Source organism: Dipodomys spectabilis, unplaced genomic scaffold (assembly GCF_019054845.1).
Source record: "Dipodomys spectabilis isolate Male_0828 unplaced genomic scaffold, ASM1905484v1 ptg000024l, whole genome shotgun sequence".
NCBI classification, from domain to species: Eukaryota; Metazoa; Chordata; class Mammalia; order Rodentia; family Heteromyidae; genus Dipodomys; species Dipodomys spectabilis.
In genome coordinates, this window is record NW_024870701.1 from 13407744 (window position 1) to 13426687 (window position 18944).

At 36.3% G+C, this 18944-nt stretch overlaps 1 protein-coding gene across 1 annotated transcript in view; it reads right to left on the minus strand.

Moving 5' to 3' along the window:
* The window catches only part of Ccdc178 (coiled-coil domain containing 178), a 265422-nt gene that overhangs the window by 100027 nt on the left and 146451 nt on the right, over nt 1-18944 (minus strand). The window contains exon 17 of the mRNA XM_042675000.1: nt 2296-2445. Coding sequence (XP_042530934.1) covers nt 2296-2445 — 150 coding nt within the window. The remainder of the gene's footprint in view (nt 1-2295; nt 2446-18944) is intronic.

The window sequence follows — 18944 nt, forward strand, 5'->3', positions numbered from 1 at the left end:
TTTAGATTGGATTCTATTCCATCGTTACCCATGAACAGGGAAAATAAAAATTTTACATAATTGCTTTTACTTCTGTCTGATTCTTAGAGGGGAAAATACTTTCTGCTGCAAATATTCAAAATGCAGGGAAGTATCAAGGAAACACAGGAGATAAAGCAGACATAACATTGTCAATGAGAGGAATGCTACAATGTTCCAACACTTGAAACATCTGTGTATAAAAATCATGATGAGGGAAGGAGATACTATTTTTCACTCATCATATTCTTCCATCAAGCTCTCCTGGCCTAAAATTAAAAGTACAACCATGTATAATTTGTGCAAAGAGACTTATACCACCTAAGAATTACAATTAATAAAATGTCTTTATTTATCACACCTAACTAATTCAGGTTCAGAAGCACCAAAGCTAATCAAGAAAAACAAAGACATTCAAAAATCCTAAAGTGTATGTCAACTATTTTATTTGACAAGGAAATTCGACAAGGGAATCTGCCATCAAAGAATGCTTTTGCCTACCCCAAACTGAAACCTATGTATATCAGAGAGGCTGCACTATCAACCCTATGGGCTAAAATAGTAAAAGGTTTTCTCATTTTTTGATGGCCAAATTCCATCCTGTAAGCAGTGCATTAGACGCTAATGACATACGATTTCTCACTGACAGATTTAACAGCATCAATAAGGCCTCTCTGTCCATTGCAGCAAATTGATCCTACATGACACTGACAAGGGCAGCTTGCACTTAATGACCTCCATTGCTGAAGGATGGAGATGAAAAATGACTAGAAGTCCAAATAAATCTTTGAAAGTTTCCCTGAAACAGGTGTGCCCCAAGTGATTCGTCTGGGGAATCACAAACACAAACCTCATCTCCTAACACTCGCCGCTGCCTGCCATGCCAGATCTCACTCCTTGCACCTTGCAACAGGGTTTGCTTTTATTCATGCAATGGGAGTATGACTAAAGGAAGATTGTGTTAGGATTCTTTCTGGAAAGGCATGAGTCTCCAATATTTACTCAGCTATTTAATATATTTATCCTTTGCCATCAAAGAACTATACTGAACACATAGACACTTTTTATTGCTAATCCTGGGGCCTGAACCCAGAGCCTAGGCACTGTCCCTGAGCTTCTTTTGCTCAAGGATAGCACTTTACCATTTCAGCCACAGGGCCACTTCCAGCTTTTTCTTTTTATGTGGTACTGAGGAATCTAACTCAGGACTCCATGCATGCTAGGCAAGCACTCTACCACTAAGCCACATTTCCAACCCTAGACACTTGTTCTTTATTCTCCCTTTGATTTGAAAATAAAGTAGAGAATAAGAATGGATGATTTTCCCTTTTGCAATTTTCAGCAGCACATAGGACCTTTATGATCCCACCAGCAATGCCAACTACATGAAATGATTGGATAAATACTCCACAGACACATCCTTTCCTTGAATCTTACACACTTATTTGAAGATTTGGGCAGGGTGGATATGTATGTTCAATTCTTCCTTAAGTATTTTATTTCATTTTTTGATCTGCTTTCTCATATTATTTCAGTACACATTTGTTAAATGAAAGATACATCCTTCTTCTACCCAGTGTAGTTGGAAGCTCTCTCATTTGAGTAGGTAGAGGAGAAATGGAGTTGAATTTATAAGCAGCATATGGGTGAGTGAAATAATACGTACAGTTACATAATAATCCTTTATATTTAAAGTAAATGATTATGAATGTCTCTTTTTTATTCCTTACCAATTAACCTGTGAGATCACTGTGACATCATAGGTGAGAAAACTAGTCTCTTACATTGTAGATGAGAAAGGTAAGACTGGAAAGGGTTAACTAACTTGCCAATCAACTAGATTGATAGAGGTGCTGGGGAGACAAGGGGATGGCAATTAAAAGCAAGTACTTGAGAAATGGCAGATTAGACATTGTCTATGTCTCAAACATTTCTCCCAAGATTCAATTTTGAAAACATTACTGAAATAGACCAAAAAACTCTTTACAAAAAGAAAACATGCCTTTTTTTGGTTGTATAAGGATACTCAACATATTGAAGACTCTCTAAAATGATATATGTGGTTTTTTTTACTTTTTTGTGATACACGTATCAAATAAATCATTTTTTTTAAAAAAAGAAAGAAACAGAAAGAAAGAAAGGAAGGAAGAAAGAAAGGAAGGAAGAAAGAAAGAAAGAAAGAAAGAAAGAAAGAAAGAAAGAAAGAAAGAAAGAAAGAAAGAAAGAAAGAAAGGAAGGAAGGAAGGAAGGAAGGAAGGAAGGAAGGAAAACCAATACCTGCTTCTTGTCACTAACTGACTCATAGAGTGGTAGCTGCCTGGTGAATAGATTGAAGAAAGCATCCTTTTCCTCTAAGTAAATTGTCTGAGTCTTTTGATATTCTTGAGCTAAACGGTAGTTTTCTTTCAGCAAATCATCCTGTTTTTTCTAGAAGATAAGCATATACAGTTAAAATCATTTACATGTGTTTCCAACATTTGCATCATTTGAATTAGCTAAAAACATCTAACATAGACTGTAGAAAAAAACAAACCATGTTTTCTCTGACACCAATATCCCCGCCTTGGATTTACTCATTTTCAGTCTTGGTGCACTTTTCTTTTTATTCCATTTTCTGTGATTTCTCAGAGTGAATCTGTCTGTTTCATTTCCTTCTTCCCTTGCCTTTGGTCTCTCCTGGGAGTTTGGCCACCTCTGTTCAACATCAATGATCTTCTTCTGGTTTCCCATTCTGTTTTCTTTTCTTTCCCTTCCCCCCACTCATGCTCAAATAGAACACACTTCTATGCTTAGAACTGGATCACTGACAACTTCAGAATATTGACATTCACACACTCAAAGGATAGGAGGAAAGTATGAAAGAAAACAGTTGTGAACATTTAGAGGTACCAAAGCTATGATGTCAATACATTTTAGCTACATTGTTTTATATTTTGTATTTGGGGATTTTAAAACCTAACACTATCCTCCATGACTAAACACATGTTTGTCAAATCTAATACAAACCACTTAGAAAATAACTGCACCACTGCCTATTGACGTACTGGGACTATCTGTAATTTTAAGTTAGATGCATGAGTTTAGTTAAGTTAATAACTTCTTTCCCAGGTTTCTTTTACAGAAAACATTGTCTGCTTTGAAAGATAGAGAAATTAGAAAAACTTAGAAAAATAACTTACTTGAATTACTTTGATAGCAATTTATATTAGTGACTTCTTCAAAATTAATTCTAAGTAAAAACACATGAAAAACTTAACCTCCTGTAATGTTATCCACAGTGGTAAGAGTAATAAACTCATAGACTCAGATTAAAAGCATAATGATAATTTAATTACTAAATACAAAGTTAACCATTGTGTACCAGTGAAGATGTGAAAGTTGACATTACATCAAACCTTTAGTATAAGTTGTTAAAAAATATATACGTGGTACTGAGAGTACACATAATAAATGTAATTCAGCAAAAAATTGCCTTTACAAATATTTCCACATTTATATGTTTGAGCATTTAGTAAGGCCAGCAAATATATGTCTCATGAAAGCCTGGTGTCCATATTGATCCCTAGTGATTTATATTATGTCACAGGTATTCTTCAAAAAGCCAAAATGATAAACAGAGATCCATTTACTTTTCCCTTGTCCTAATTCTAGTCCAAGAGCTACAAACTTTAGAAACTTATGTGGGAAACTTGCCTAAAATCACAGCAAACTATCTGTCATTAGAAGGGCCAAATGCTATAAATATTTCCATAGAATTAGATGGAGTCAGTTTTAATATTTTGTATACCTGAATGACAATATTAAAATCTAATTTTTCAGTGACAGACCTGAAACACCAATGAATGTTCTTCTGGAGACAGAAGGCAAGATAATTTTGAGTGGTTTGTTAAGTTAGGAATGGGAAATTCCACTTAGAGAATTGGATTATTTGTGAACAAGAATCATAGAGCTTAATTTATATTTTACTATGTGACAGATAGGCAAGAACTTACAAATAAAGCTAATTTCTGAATGTTAACCTATGATTTCCATACAGAGCAGATAAAAATTGAATCTAACATAGTCACTGTAAAGAGAAATACACTACTTCAGACATTAATTAATTTTAATAGGATATATGACAAAATAGGATAATAAGAAAATGATCATAAAAATTAGAATGAAAGTCACAGGTAACATTAGGATAGAGAGTGTTTACTATAACCAGCAATTAGTCTATGAAGGCAATATTGACTGAATTTATTCTCATACCAATTATCTGGAATGTTACATGATTATCCTCATTTTATAGATAAAGAAGACAAGGTAAGCGCACCAAATTGTAGTTTCCAAAAATGGTTACATGTGTTTTTCCAAAACCTTGTAACTTGACATAAAAGTGGTGTCTCCTTCCCTGCATTTTTGGTCATTAATCAAGTACAGTAGGAACAATGCTGTGACTTGCCAAGCTCATTTATAAAAAACAAAAAGTTTCTGAGTGTCTGTCTTGGAATGCATTTTCCCAGTCGTGCTAATGTTAGGAATCCAACTCCCAAGGACAAAGCATGAGTAGGAGACTCAGTAAACTGTCCTCACACAGAGTTGACACCATCAACTGAGTGAATGACACATCTAAAGAAGCCATATTTTCAACTCCATGTTTCCATCTACAGTCCAGAAGATCTGAAAAAGAGGCGATCCATTCTTCGTGTGCCCTCTACAAGTTTCTAACACAGTACCAAGAGCATAACAAAAACTGCACAGTTAGTTTTCAGGTGTTTGTTATATGAGCATTACAATGGAAACACCTGTATCTCATGCAAAGTAGTGCAGATACTAGGGGGACAATCTAGAGTTTGCATCCGGGTAGACAGGTACTGGGTCCAAAACTCCTAACTATTGTATTAACCCTCAAAACACAAGCCAGTACTCTTAAACATATATAAGGCTGGCATCATAAAACCCAATAGCCACCGATAATCAAATCAATTAACTTACATCTTTGTTTTGATTTCATTTCCACCAAACAACTCTCTCACACTAATTTGATTAATGCATAGCCTGTTTAGATGGAATAGGCTGCTAAAGAAAATTAGAACTTGAGACCTTTACAAGGCATTCTTTACGTGTTGGTTATATATAATTAGGCCCCTTTCTTTATTTTTTTTTTAAATTTTATTGTAAAGATGCTGTACAGAGGAGTTACAGTTACACGAGTAAGGCAACGAGTACATTATTTATCAATCATTGTTACCCCTTCCTTTACTGTTGCCCCACTATCCCTTCCCTCCCCCACCTCCCACACTCCTTGCACCCCCAACCCTCCCCCCAGCCGAAGTTGTAAAGTTCATTCCCAATATACTATCCTGTGGGTCTCACTGTTGCAATGGGTCATTCTATGTCCTTGTTTCACCATTTTGTTATTCCCCTTCCCCTCCCCAGATTAGACAAATGCATATACAAGATGCAGGGTACCAAAATCAAGTACAGTGACAACAGGGGATATACCATAGGGAAAAGAACATACAAAGGAAACAAAAAAAATCACCTGATCTTTTCATTTACTAACAAAGGGGGCAATTCTTTCTGATGGAGGCATAGAATTCCATTGTGTATATATACCACATTTTCTTGATCCATTCATCTACTGAGGGGCATCTGGGTTGGTTCCATATCTTAGCTATGGTAAATAATGCTGCAATAAACATAGTTGTGCTGGTAGCTTTAGTGTGGTTTTGTTTGTGATCATTTGGGTAAATTCCCAAAAGTGGGATTGCTGGGTCATAGGGGGGCTCTATGTGGAGTCTTTTGAGGAACCTCCATACTACTTTCCAAAGTAGTTGAACAAGTTTACACTCCCACCAACAATACAGTAAGGTTCCCTTCTGTCCACATCCCCTCCAGCATCTGTTGTTATTAGAGTTCTTGATTATAGCCATTCTAACTGGGGTGAAGTGGTATCTCAATGTTGTTTTGATTTGCATTTCTTTTATGGCTAGAGAGGTTGAGCAATTCTTCATGTGTCTACTGGCCATTGTTATATCCTCTTCAGAGAAGTTTCTCTTTAAGTCATTAACCCACTTATTTATTGGGCAGTTGTTTCTTTGAGGATTTGTTTTGGGGTATTTATTTTTTTGAGTTCCAGGTATATTTTAGATATGAGACCTTTGTCCATTGTATGGCTAGTGAAGATCTTCTTCCAATCCGTGGGCTTTCTATTGATCTTGCTAGCTATGTCCTTTGCTATGCAGAAGCTAGGTGAAGTAAGGCAGGCCTAAAGAAACATAGGTCCCATGGATTCCCTTATTTGCAATAACTAGTATATATCTGAGACAAGCAGAAAAGGTCAGTTAAGATGATATTAAGCGAAATAACCCCAAGATAAGAACATAAGTGTTTCTTTTTCTTTCTTGCTATTGTTTCTAACGTATTTATAAGGTACCACATGAGTTTTTGCTGCTTTGTATGTCCCTCCCCCACGGTATAACCCCTGTTTTCACTGTATTTGATACTGGCATAATTTGGGGAGGGGAAGGGAAAAAACAAATTGTTTAAACAGGGATACAGGTTGACCCATTGCAACAATGAGATGTACAAGACACTATGTCGAAAAATGAACTTTACAAATTAGGCAGCGGGACGGGGGGAGGGGGGATATATAGTTGTGGAGATGGGAGGGAAGGGGTGGTAGGGACAAAGGAGGAGGCAAAAATGCTTGATAAGAAATGTACTTATTACCTTGCTCATGTGATTGTAACCCCTCTGTACAGTATTTTCACAATAAAAAAACTTATTTTAAAATTACCTAGTACATTTAAAACAACAACAGCAGGGGCTAGGAAGTTGGCTCAGTGGTCCAGTGCTTGCCTCGCGTGCATGAGGCCCTGGGTTCGATTCTTCAGCACCGCATAAGCAGAAAAATCCTGGAAGTGGCACTGTGGCTCAAGTGGTAGGGTCATAGCCTTGAGCTGAAGAGCTCTGGGACAGCACCCAGGCCCAGAGTTCAGCCCCCACGACCAACAAAAAACAAAACAAAACATAAATAACAACAACAAAGAAAGACCTCTTATGTCCTTATCTTGGGGTTGATTTCACTTAGCATCAATTTATATGATTGTGTGTACATACTGTTTAAGCTTTTCAGCTCATCTGATAAGATTAGGTTCCTTTCTATCTTATCATACTCATAATTTGATTAGGCTTGATGCATTCATTGGCAAGGCTGGGCCCACAGACCTTCTAAGTTGAGGCCTCAAGTCGCTGGGCTTTGGTCAGTACAGTAGAGTAATGCTAACACAGAGCAGAAAGCCTCAATTCATATGAATTATTTTTTTTTAATTTAAGATGGACTACCACAAAAGGAGATTATAAGAGAAAACAGTTCAAACATGCTAGAGAAGTCAGTAAAATTAAAACATATGCACTGTACTAAATACACAGAAAATCTACATAGCTTCCTATAAAGTTATCATGTTTATGATTCAACTTAATGTGTCATTTATAACCTCATTTTTTTTTTTTTTGCCTGTCCTGGGCCTTGAGCTCTGGACCTGAGCACTATCCCTAAGCTCCTTTTGCTCAAGACTAGCACTCTACCACTTGAGTTACAGCACCATTTCCAGCATTTTTGTGTGTGATTAATTGGAGATAAAAGTCTCATAAAATTTCCTGTCCTGGCAGGCTTCGAACCACAATCCTCATATCTCAGCCTCCTGAGGAGCTAGTATTACAGGCCTGAGACACCAGTACCCAGGCTCATTTGTTTTTAAAACAGGAATTTATCTGCTCCAGTTCACCAAGTGGAGGACCTGGGTCCTTCTTTGAATCAGGCATTCTAAGAGAGTTGTCAGTTCTAATTCTAATCCTGTTGTCCTCATGTAATTATCTGCTGCTGTTTCTACTGATCTTTTCTGATGACCTGTCATCTCTGGATACTTGGTTATTAATAGGATACTGTGGACTGCTCCCAACTTTCTTGCATCTCACTGGGGTATTTCTGACTCTTACTGGCATGTCTGTGTTCTTACACAGGCTGCAACACATTTATGTTCAGTCCACAGTTGGAAAAAAATTGACTTCCTGCCAGAATCACCATCAAAGAAATGTGTATTTCTAGTATTTATTGATGAATTTTACTCCAGAGCACCCTGACAACTAGCTAGCTTTTCATTCATTTACTTATTTGTTTATTCAGGCTTCCCCCCCCCTCCCCCGCCCCCCACCAAACCTTCAGTAGATTAATTCTACAGGTCTAGCTCAAAGGCTAGCCCGGGGATTAAAAAGGATAAAATACAACCTTGTTCACTAAGGATTATATGCTAGAATGGGAGGGGGCAGAAGTTTAAAAAACATAGCTGTGGTATGTGGAATTGGTTTTGTAAAGGGAGAAGCAGGATCAGAAAAGGCATCATAGAAGGCAACCTGAACCATTAAAGAGTCAGTTTAATTGGCCAGGAGTTGAGCTACTCTGCTACATTTATGCAAATTTAGAAGAATTTGAGTCAAAAGAAATGTTTTCTTGGGGGCTGGGAAGGTAGAGCGCTTGCCTTGCATGCCTGAGGCCCTGGGTTCGATTCCTCAGCACTACATAAGCAAAAAGAAAAAAGCTGGAAGTGGCGCTGTGGCTCTAGTGGTAGAGCGCTAGCCTTGAGCTGAAGAGCTGAGGGACAGTGCCCAGGCCCAGAGTTCAGGCCCCATGACCGGACCCCCCCCCCAAAAAAAAACCCAAAACAAACAAACAAAAAAAAACAAATGTTTTCTTGGCCCCTTTAGGAGTGTTAGATTATTGCCATCTGATTTATGAATTAAACATACATAGGTGATGTTGAATGCTCTGCTATCTCTCCACACTTTACTAATGTTCCTATGGTGAGAGATACTTAGATACTTCATACTCCATTGATAGGTAGCATTATGGCTAATCCCCAGCACTCGCAATCAATATTTCACTAGCATGATCCTGTACACACGTTCATGCATTCATCTGTTATGGTTCCGAATGAAATGTGACACACACCCAGGCTCTTGCTGAATGGCTAGCCTCCAGCTGGCGAGGCTAATATGGGAGGAGCCAGAACGTTTAGGAGGTGGATCCTAGTTGGAGGAAGTAGGTGTGTTCTTGAGGCAGTATCTTGTCCCTGACCCTTTCACCTGCTTCTCTGGTTCCTGGCCAACATGAAATGGGCAGTTTTGTTCTTCCACATCCTTCTGCCATGCTGTTTGAAAACAACAGGACCATTTGACGCAAAACAACTCCTTCTTCTGAACTGTTTCTCTCAAGTATTTGTCATGGAGATGAAAAAGCTAACACACCACAGGAGGAAATTTGTCACGTGCCTTTGGCACCTATCTACCAGTTTGGGTTGGTAATTTTGCATGTTGTGATGTTTGGTTTGGATGTCATTAGAACAAGCATCAGTACTAAGACTGATTCCAAAAGTGCAGGAGATAAGCAAAATAAACGTATCACAGAACTCCCAGTTCTCTGTGTCAGCAATATTGTTTCAAACGTGTCTCCTTTCATCACAGGTATTAGCACAAGATGCCCAAGATGCACACCAATTCTCCAAAAGTACAGGAGACTTGGAGAACACATATAATTTATTAAGTGCATCACCTACTATGTGTGCAGAGGCATTATTGCTTGGCTGCTTCCTTAAAATCCATATGCCAATTACTACCGAAAGCTAGAGTTCTCCCAGTGTCCCAGAGCGGAAAGTTTGTAAGAATGATATGTGTCGATACCAAGGAAGCCTCAAAGGACCAAATAACTGTTTTAACTCTCCCAGGACCCCTTCCTTGTCTGTGCTGCCATGGAAACCAGTCTCTTGTCCAACTTGAATTCTCCAATAATTAGTCTTAAAAGAACATTCTCCATTAGTAATTGAACAAATCAACCCTTTGCATCAAGGATGTCTCCTGACTCAAACTCTACAAATTATTGTGTCAGACCAAATGTTTTGTATTCGCTCAATTAAAACATACTTAATGAGCAACTGGTATATGCAAAGCCCTAGGAGGCACCCTGTTGGGGGTCAAATAGCATTTTCAGGTCATTGCTTTTGGAAGGCCTGTCCAGAGAGAGCTTACCAGCAAAGTTGTGCTTGCCAGCATTCAGAGAAACGTTTTACTTACTCTGCAGTACTCAAATATATAACGATATACAGGTTTCTTTATCATAGTTGTCTTACTGGGTTACAGATCCTGGTATTGCTGGCTTTAATTTATTCCTAAAATTTACTTACTGGATCCTATGTCATTGCTTCTCAGAGCTCTAAAGAGAGCCTTTGGGAATTTATAAATACTTTTTATTAACTTTGCTTGGTCTTTATTAAGTTTGTCATTGTTCATTTTGTATATTTGACTGGGATTTCTTAACACCACAAGGAAAAATCAAACAATTGTTATCAAATAAGGAAATGGAGACTTGCACGCAGCTCACTACATCAGAAAACATTATACACAAAGAAATACAAAAGTCACATGTTTCCATGAGAGAAAAGTTACAGTGAAGGTGGATAACAAGATTTCAGGAAAAATCTGTTTATAAATAGATTTCTGGAGATAGTTCACCCTTGTGTAGTTCATCTCAGGAGAAAAAACTTGACTCTCAAACACAGGTGTTTCTCAAGTATTGAAAAGAGTGCCTTTCTAATGTGGGTATGGGTTCACAAGGAAAGGAGAATATTTATCTCCATGTTGACTCTAGTGTTTCTCATATAACTCCTCAGTGGATTTAGAAAAACTACATAAGCACCACATACATTGGTATTTAACTTCACATAGCCACTTTTCTTCTATAATTGTATACACTCTCAAAAGTATTTGATATTACTGATTATAGAATCAGATTATAGTTTAAAAAATCATACAAAAATTAATGTCACCAAATCTATATTCCTAGTGGTTTTTCTTCAAGCCAAACTATATGATTTAAGTGCATATATTATATGAACTTTGTATCTTAGAATAATTCCTGAAGCATGTTATAATGTCATCAATAACTGACACAGCCATCATTTCTCTATATTTAGTTTGGCTTCAAAATAAACTTTAATTTTAATCCTGAACATATGCTTGGATTTAAAAATGTTTTCCATTAACTGAAATATGGTGGATTCAGGTGAAAACTCGGTGAAATTCCTTAGAAAGGCAAAATTCCTAGTTCAACAAAATAAACAACAGGAAGTGGGTACTTAAAAGGGATAGAGTAGGTTCCAAGGAAGAGAGAGTAAATGAGTGAAGAGAAGAAGGAGAAAGAATGCAGGCAAAATTCAATGTCTATCCTACAAAATTAAGAGAAGCAAGGGAAGGGGTGGATTGAGAGGAACAGGTTAGAATGCTGAAAAAGATAAAGATGTATCACCTTCATAAAAAAACTGTGTTGAGTGGCATAACTACTTAAATATAATAAAATATTTTAAAAAATGTTTTCCACCCACCCCAAATTGTGAGCCAGAAGCAAACTTACCTATTAGTTCCTTGTTAAGTATTTATATGCATTATTTTCATTTAATCGTACTTCAGTTTTTCAATAGTCTAAATATAGTTTTAAAGTGGGTTTTTTTTTAGAGGCGGGGTAGAGAGGAAGGCTGCTGTTTTAATGTTGTTATGAAAAAAAAAAGCCTAAAGAGCCCTTTCCTACTCCCTTGCACCTCCTGATATGAGTAGTTTAAGATTTCGAAAGGTTTCCTATTTACTCACATTTTAATGATATACATTTCTACTTCACTGGTGGAAAAGGCTGATCAGTCACAGAAAGGTCAGTTAACACTAAATAGACCCTTTCTTTATGTAATTACAAAGAATAATCTCCTTGTGCTGGTGGCACTGCACATCGAGTGGGTGATGCAGAGAATTAATGTGCTGCCTTGTTGGCCCATGGGATACAGATTCCAATACAATAACCACAACTTATTCTAATTACGCAGCTTTAAAAGGTCATCAGCGAAAAGAGTTAAGGAATTACCAGCTAACGTTCTCATAAAGTAATGATGTAGTATATAAATGCAGAGACTGTAAGAGCAGCGACCAGAAACTTCCGTACAAATGACAGAAGAACTGACCTAAGAGATTCCAGGGCATATAGTATGGCAGAAATTGAGAACATTCTGCCAAATTAAAATATATGTTTGCCACATGTCATTGATGTGGTCAGGCCTCTTGACCACACCATATATTTATACGAAGTGGTTATTTTTCATTGTTTCATAGGTCATTGTTTCATTTATGGTATACCAGCATTTGCCTTATTTTTAAAAATCCATTTGGTAAGTAAATAACATGCTGACTGTATTATATACACAGTCACAAAGTGGTTCATGAAGAAAAAACTGGAAGTCCCTCTCAGAACCACGAACATGTTTATTTTCAAATTCATCATCATTAAGCACAAGTATTTTGGTCTAGAAATTAAAAAAAAAATTCTTACATTAACAGTAAGGACACAAAAACCAAGGAAGTCAATTTTCTCATCCTGTGTAGGACATGCAGGACCCTGCCTTAAGAGTAGATTCAGACTGATTTCAACCCAAGACCCTTTCTGAACCTATATCAATTTTCTGAACTCAGATTCATAAATTACAGGTCTCTTAAAATTCTAAACAGAGGTGGAGAATGCCCTAACTTCTGAATTACATTGGAAAAGAAGAGGTTGTCATTTTCTCTATTAGTTTGATATTGTTGTTTATACTGAGACACTTCATCAACCTTGCGAAGCATTTCAAGTGTAAGTAGAATTTGAAATACCTGAAGCAATTTTCCATAGATACTCATCTTGGGATGGGTCTTCTTTATAAAATAACTTAATCCAAGTATGTAAAATGAATCATATTTTTTCTTAACCCAGGGATAAGCAAAATATGGCTCAGAATCCAAATCCAGCCCTGCTGCTTGTGTTTACAAACACTATGAAAATCTGCATAGCAATCAGAATAAATGAGTATATAAAAATTGTAGCAGCAATGCATGGTCTTTAAAATACAGAGTTGAGTGTAGAAATGGAAAAGAATGATAAATACTGTATAATTTGGCAAGGAAAATAAGTACCAATGGATGAATAGAGAGAAATAAAAATTAGGAATTTAAGGGAAAATTAGTAAATCAAGAATTTACTATTTTGAGGATATGCACCATGTAATCAAGAATGCTATGCTATCTTGAAATAAATGGAAAATTGTATCTTAAAAGTTATTCCAAGGGTTTAACATACATACATCAATACATACATACATATGGATAGAGAGACAGACAAACGGATATCAGGTAATAAGTACTACATGGCTGTGGTACTTATTCTATCAACCAGCCATGACTAGAGCAACTGAGAGTAAAAAAAATGTTACCATAATTAGGTAGCAAATTCATAGCAGCTTCTTTCTATTGCCTTCTTCTACTCTTCTTTTTTGTCTTTCTACCATTTGTTTCCCCTTTCTACCCATTTATTCTAACTTGTCAAGCCTGAGGAAGTCAACTTGCTAAGATTTTCTTATTTTATCATCTCATTTCCCTCCTGCAGATACTGTTTTCTGTTCCTACCATAGCTTCTTCATTCTATGCTCTTCTTTCTTTCTTTCTTTTTTTGTTTACACATCATAGTTTGGAATTATAAGTCTACTAAAGGGTTAAAAATAGAGAGTGATGAATGACATTGTTTTTTTTTTATTCTACAAAACATGACACTTCATGGAAATTGTGCATGGAAGGAGAATAAAATACAGATTGTATGTCTGCATTTTTTTCAACCTTGGTCATATACTAATTTGGATTGTGTGATAACAAATATGTTAAACAGAATCTTTTGTCTACCTGGAAAGGCTAGAGATAGTTTATATATTTGAGTAAATATATAATCTCTCAGGTTAGCAGGAAAAAGTGGGAACACCATGGTCATATATTCATATAACTAATTAAATATGTGACAGATACAATTTTCATCTTATTTATACAAAGATATGCAAACATTATTATGACTAATTTTTGTCAGTACTGAGATTTTAAACTTGCTCCAGTGGCTTTGCTCTGCTGGTGCACTACCACTTGAGACTTGCCTCAAGCCCCCCTTTTTTTTTGCCACTCATGGGGCCTGAACTCTGGGCCTGGGCACTGTCCCTCAAGTCTTCAGCTCAAGGCGAGTGCTCTACTACTTGAGCCACAGAGCCATTTCTGGCTTTTTCTGTTTATATGTGCTGAGGAATTGAACCCAGGGCTTCATGCATGTGAGGCAAGCACTCTACCACTGAGCCACCTTCCAGCACCCTCCCTATTTTTTTTTTTTTTTGCTGATTATTTTGGAGATAAAATTTTAGAACTTTTTTGCTCAGACTGCCCTTGAACCTTGTTCCTGCAGATTTCAGCCTCCTGAGTAGAAGGATTAAAGATCCAAGCCACTAGTGTTCAGCTAATATTGTGTTTTTGAATTACTGGAGATACTTGAATTACTGGAGATACTAGAGATTGAAAAGTATAAGTAATGGGACTCTCAATAGAAGGGGTGCAGGACACAAAAGTAATTGAGTGGTATTAACTGATGGTAAATTCAGTGCCTGTGTCTTTGAATGTAGCTAAATGTATAAAGATTAGTATTGCCAACTTAGAAAGCAGACAGAAGGTCAGGAAGAGTAAGGAGTTTTAATTTTGCTTTGGGTATTTCTTTACTGCACTCACTATGTTTGATTATAACTAAGAATCTTGTATTAATTTCCCTACTTAGGCTTGTTCCATATTAACTTTTTGCTCTCATGCACAGTGCTACCATTCAGGTTAATAGATGAATGAAAGCTCATAATCCTCAAGTCATCTTTAGCTCAGAAGTGTTTGTGCAAGTGGGTAGACTAAACATTAACTGTTTTGTTTTTCAAGTATCCACTTCAGCACTTGTACCTAACTTAGTAGAGTTTTCAGAGGATTGTGCAAGCTGAGTAGCGTTTTATGCTCACATGGGTTTTTTTTTTTTGAATCTGTAGAGAAAAAAGGTTTCACAATTCATGTTTACAACATAAAAACATAGAAATCTATCCATTTACATATTGACTGAGAAAAATAATAAGGTTTCCACTTCTTTAAATCCTAGTTTCCAAAAGCATATTACTGTATAATCTCTCTGTGTTACATTCCAGTTTACTTGTAGGTTTTCCTTGGAAGAGTAACAGAAATCTAAACTACCTGCTTTGCTGCCTTTCTACACTTTGCTAAGCTGTGTTCTCACAACTCAAGAGATTAAAATTTCAAAAAAAATAGTAGGAGAGTCTTGCATGAAATGAATATAGTTGATTTTTTTAATATTACAGAGGATCTTCACAGAAGCAGATAAACATAAACCCTTTAAGAAAAGTGACAATTGTCAATCAGAATACAAAAGTAATATGCAAATTATCTTCCCCCAATATTTTTAGACAACTATAGCATACATTTCCTTCATATTTCAACGATCTAAATATGAAAAAGAAACATCTCGTAAAACACATTTCTTCCTTGCTTTTTCTTCAAGTGAGAGATGCAACTCTACACACTTTCATAGGATTTATTCTGTCTTTGTCCTGGGTCAAAACAAATACTATATCACAGTTCTATATGCCTGCAAATGTCAGGCCTACCCCTTCCTCGTTAAAATCTCTTTATATTTTTCCATAACAGGAAGAAGGAGAAAACCCTCTGATGAAATGCTGTATCCATTCCATAAATGTTTAGCATTACCCAGCTTTTCCTTTTCTTAGATTTTAGAGTGATGACTAGCCTATGGCATAATTCTCAAACTGGAAAACTATACACATGAAATCAGATGCTGAAATTTTGGAACCACCCCCACATAGCTTGATGTTAAATCCTAATACAGGACTTTGTGCAGACCTGGTTTGGCACTTGCTCTCAAATGAGCCTTTCAGAAGTTGCGTACTTGGGAAACCTCATGGCCAAGTATTGATGCTGTAATCCTCAGAGCCTGTGAATATGCTACTGTACTAGGCAAAGTGAATTTTGCAGGCCTGATTACATTAGTATCTCTGCTAGTCTCATTAAGGTTTTTAAAGTCTTTGAAAAACTGAGATTCATTATGTATTTAGTTATATGAATTGCTAACATTTTTGTTCTTTTCCTTCCTTCCTTCCTTCCTTCCTTTCTTCCTTCCTTCCTTCCTTCCTTCTTTCCTTCCTTCCTTTCTTTCATCCGTCCGTCCTTCTTTCCTTCCTTCCTCCTTCTCTTTATCCCTCCCTCCTCTCCCCTCTCTTTGGTCCAAGACAGAAACTCGAACTTGGTACCTGACACTTTCACTCATTGACTAGTGTCCTACAAACCGAACCACACCTCCACCCCAGATTTCTAACATTTTATAAATGAATACAACGATATAACCAACACCTACATAAAAATCTAGAAAAAAATCCTATTACCCTAGCAAGTATAAAAGTCCAAGTTCGAACTCCAGTATCACCAAAAAATGGATATAGTTTCCCATGTTAGCAATAAGAGAAAGGCCATGGTGGAATTTGAAATAGTTTTATAACTTTCAGTACAATAGAAATAGGAAGACATTATTTAATGTAAAAATTATATCTCTAAAAGTTATCATAACCAAAAACCCCTCAATTTCTGGTCTATATGCTAGCTACAATTAATTAAGAAATCTTAAAATAGACTCTACTTGCAACAGACTAACTAAACAAGGGCCTACATACAATTCTAATAAAAGTTATACAAATCTTTCCTGCAAGAAAAACCTCAACCCACAAAAAGTAAGAAAAGTAATTTTCAGATAAAGAGAATAATCTACTACAGTTTATAAAGTAGAAATTCACTACTTTGCAAAGCTTTTGCAAAGTGATGCATTTATTCTAAAATGTGTAAGGAAATTTCAAGAGAGAAATGAAGAGAAGAAAGACTTGAACAAGGACTTACACTACTATTTATCTAAACTTACTATCAGGTTATAGAATAAGAAAATGTGATGTTAGTATGTCAGATCAATGAACAATAAGAAAGAATGGAGACTCCAGAGAAAGAGCCAGACAGACCAGACATGGCAGCTTGAAATACAGAAAGATGCCACCAAAATAATATGTAAAAGGATGAATACCCAAATTGTTTAAAAGTCTTTTTTTAAAACTTTACCATTAGTATACATGTGTATGTGTCTATATATTGAAATTACCAAGATGTTAACTAACCTCCTACTTTCATGTTTTGATTTAAAAGCTGACACAATGTTACCTGATTTTAGCCTGAATATACCTTCCCAAGATTAACACTCTGTCCTGCACAATATCACAGTAAAACTTAGTCTCATTTTCTCTCCAGACTTCATTCTCCAAGGATGATAGCCAAACACCAAATTCTCTGAATCATGTTGTTAGAAAATGTCACATGTTAAAATTTTCTCATACCCAGCCTTTTGTGTTCCCAAAGAATGTATGATACTAACTTCAAGAGGGAAGCTAGATGATTAACCCCAATTTAGCCTGCTAATCATATTCAGCAGATAAATTTCCTCTTAAAGTCAGTTACAAATTTTGGAGTTCTTTATTTCATGTGCTTAGCGCCACACACTCCTTTTTTGCATTATTGGACAGCCTGGGGATAGAATTTTAGGAATGTACTATTTTTCCCAAAAAGTTAACTATAGACTGAACGATACGAGTTAGCTGAAGATACTCAGCCTTCCCAGATAATCAGAAATCCCCTGCATTTCACTTTGGTACCTTTTAAAGGCAGCTAGAATTAACATCAGGTTTCAGTCAAGTGTGGGTGCGGAGGTCAGAAAACCAAGTAAGTGCTAGGTCTCATAATATATTCTTGGTATTATTATTCCATTTGTTTTGATGATTATTCCATACCCTATATATTTTTTGGTCCAAGACAAATAGAGACGATGAGAAATTTCTTGCATCATCTACAGAGAGAAAATATTTTTTAAAAAATCAAAGAAAAACAATACTGTGTAAAACTCAACTTATAAATGAAATGATTCTATGGGTTTAAGTTAACTATGACAAATACTTACATTTCTACTTATGATAATCAAAGGCCTTTTGTACACATTTTAAAAATTGACTATAGTCTTTCATGAAATACTTATCCTTATAGCACAAGTTTATATCTTGTATCTACTTATACCTTACTATTTCTTTTTATTCCTCATAGAATGTTCAATTTTAAAGGAAAATACATACTTAATAATAAGGAGTAAAAGTCTGAAAGAAACCACAATGAATTAACTTACACTTTTCCTGAGCACTTAGCCATCAAGGAAATTATTTTGGACTTTGGGGTACCTCACCTTAGTTAGAATAGCTGTAGTAAAGAACTCTAATAACAACAGATGCTGGAGGGGATGTGGACAGAAGGGAACCCTACTGCATTGTTGGTGGGAGTGTAAACTTGTTCAACCTCTTTGGAAAGTAGTAAAAAGGTTCCTCAAAAGACTCCACATGGAGCTCCCTTATGACCCAGCAATCCCACTTTTGGGCATTTACCCGAATGACCACAAACAAGACCATACTAAAGCTACCAGCACAACTATGTTTATTGCAGCATTATTTACCATAGTTAAGATATGGAACCAACCCAGATGCCCCTCAGTAGATGAATGGATCAAGAAAATGTGGTATATATACACAATGGAATTCTATGCCTCCATCAGAAAGAATGACATTGCCCCATTGTTAGGAAATGGAAAGACTTGGAAAAAATTATATTAAGTGAAGTAAGCCAGGCCCAAAGAAACATAGGTCCCATAGTTTCCCTTATTTGCAATAACTAGTATATGTCTGAGACAAGCAGAAAAGGTCAGATAAGATGCTGTTAAGCGAAATGAACCCCAAGATAAGGACACAAGTGGTTTTTTTCTTTCTGGCTATTGCTTCTACTGTATTTATAAGGTACCATGTGATTTTTTGTTGCTTTGTATGTCCCTCCCCCACGGTATAACCCCTGTTTTCACTGTATTTGTTGTCGGT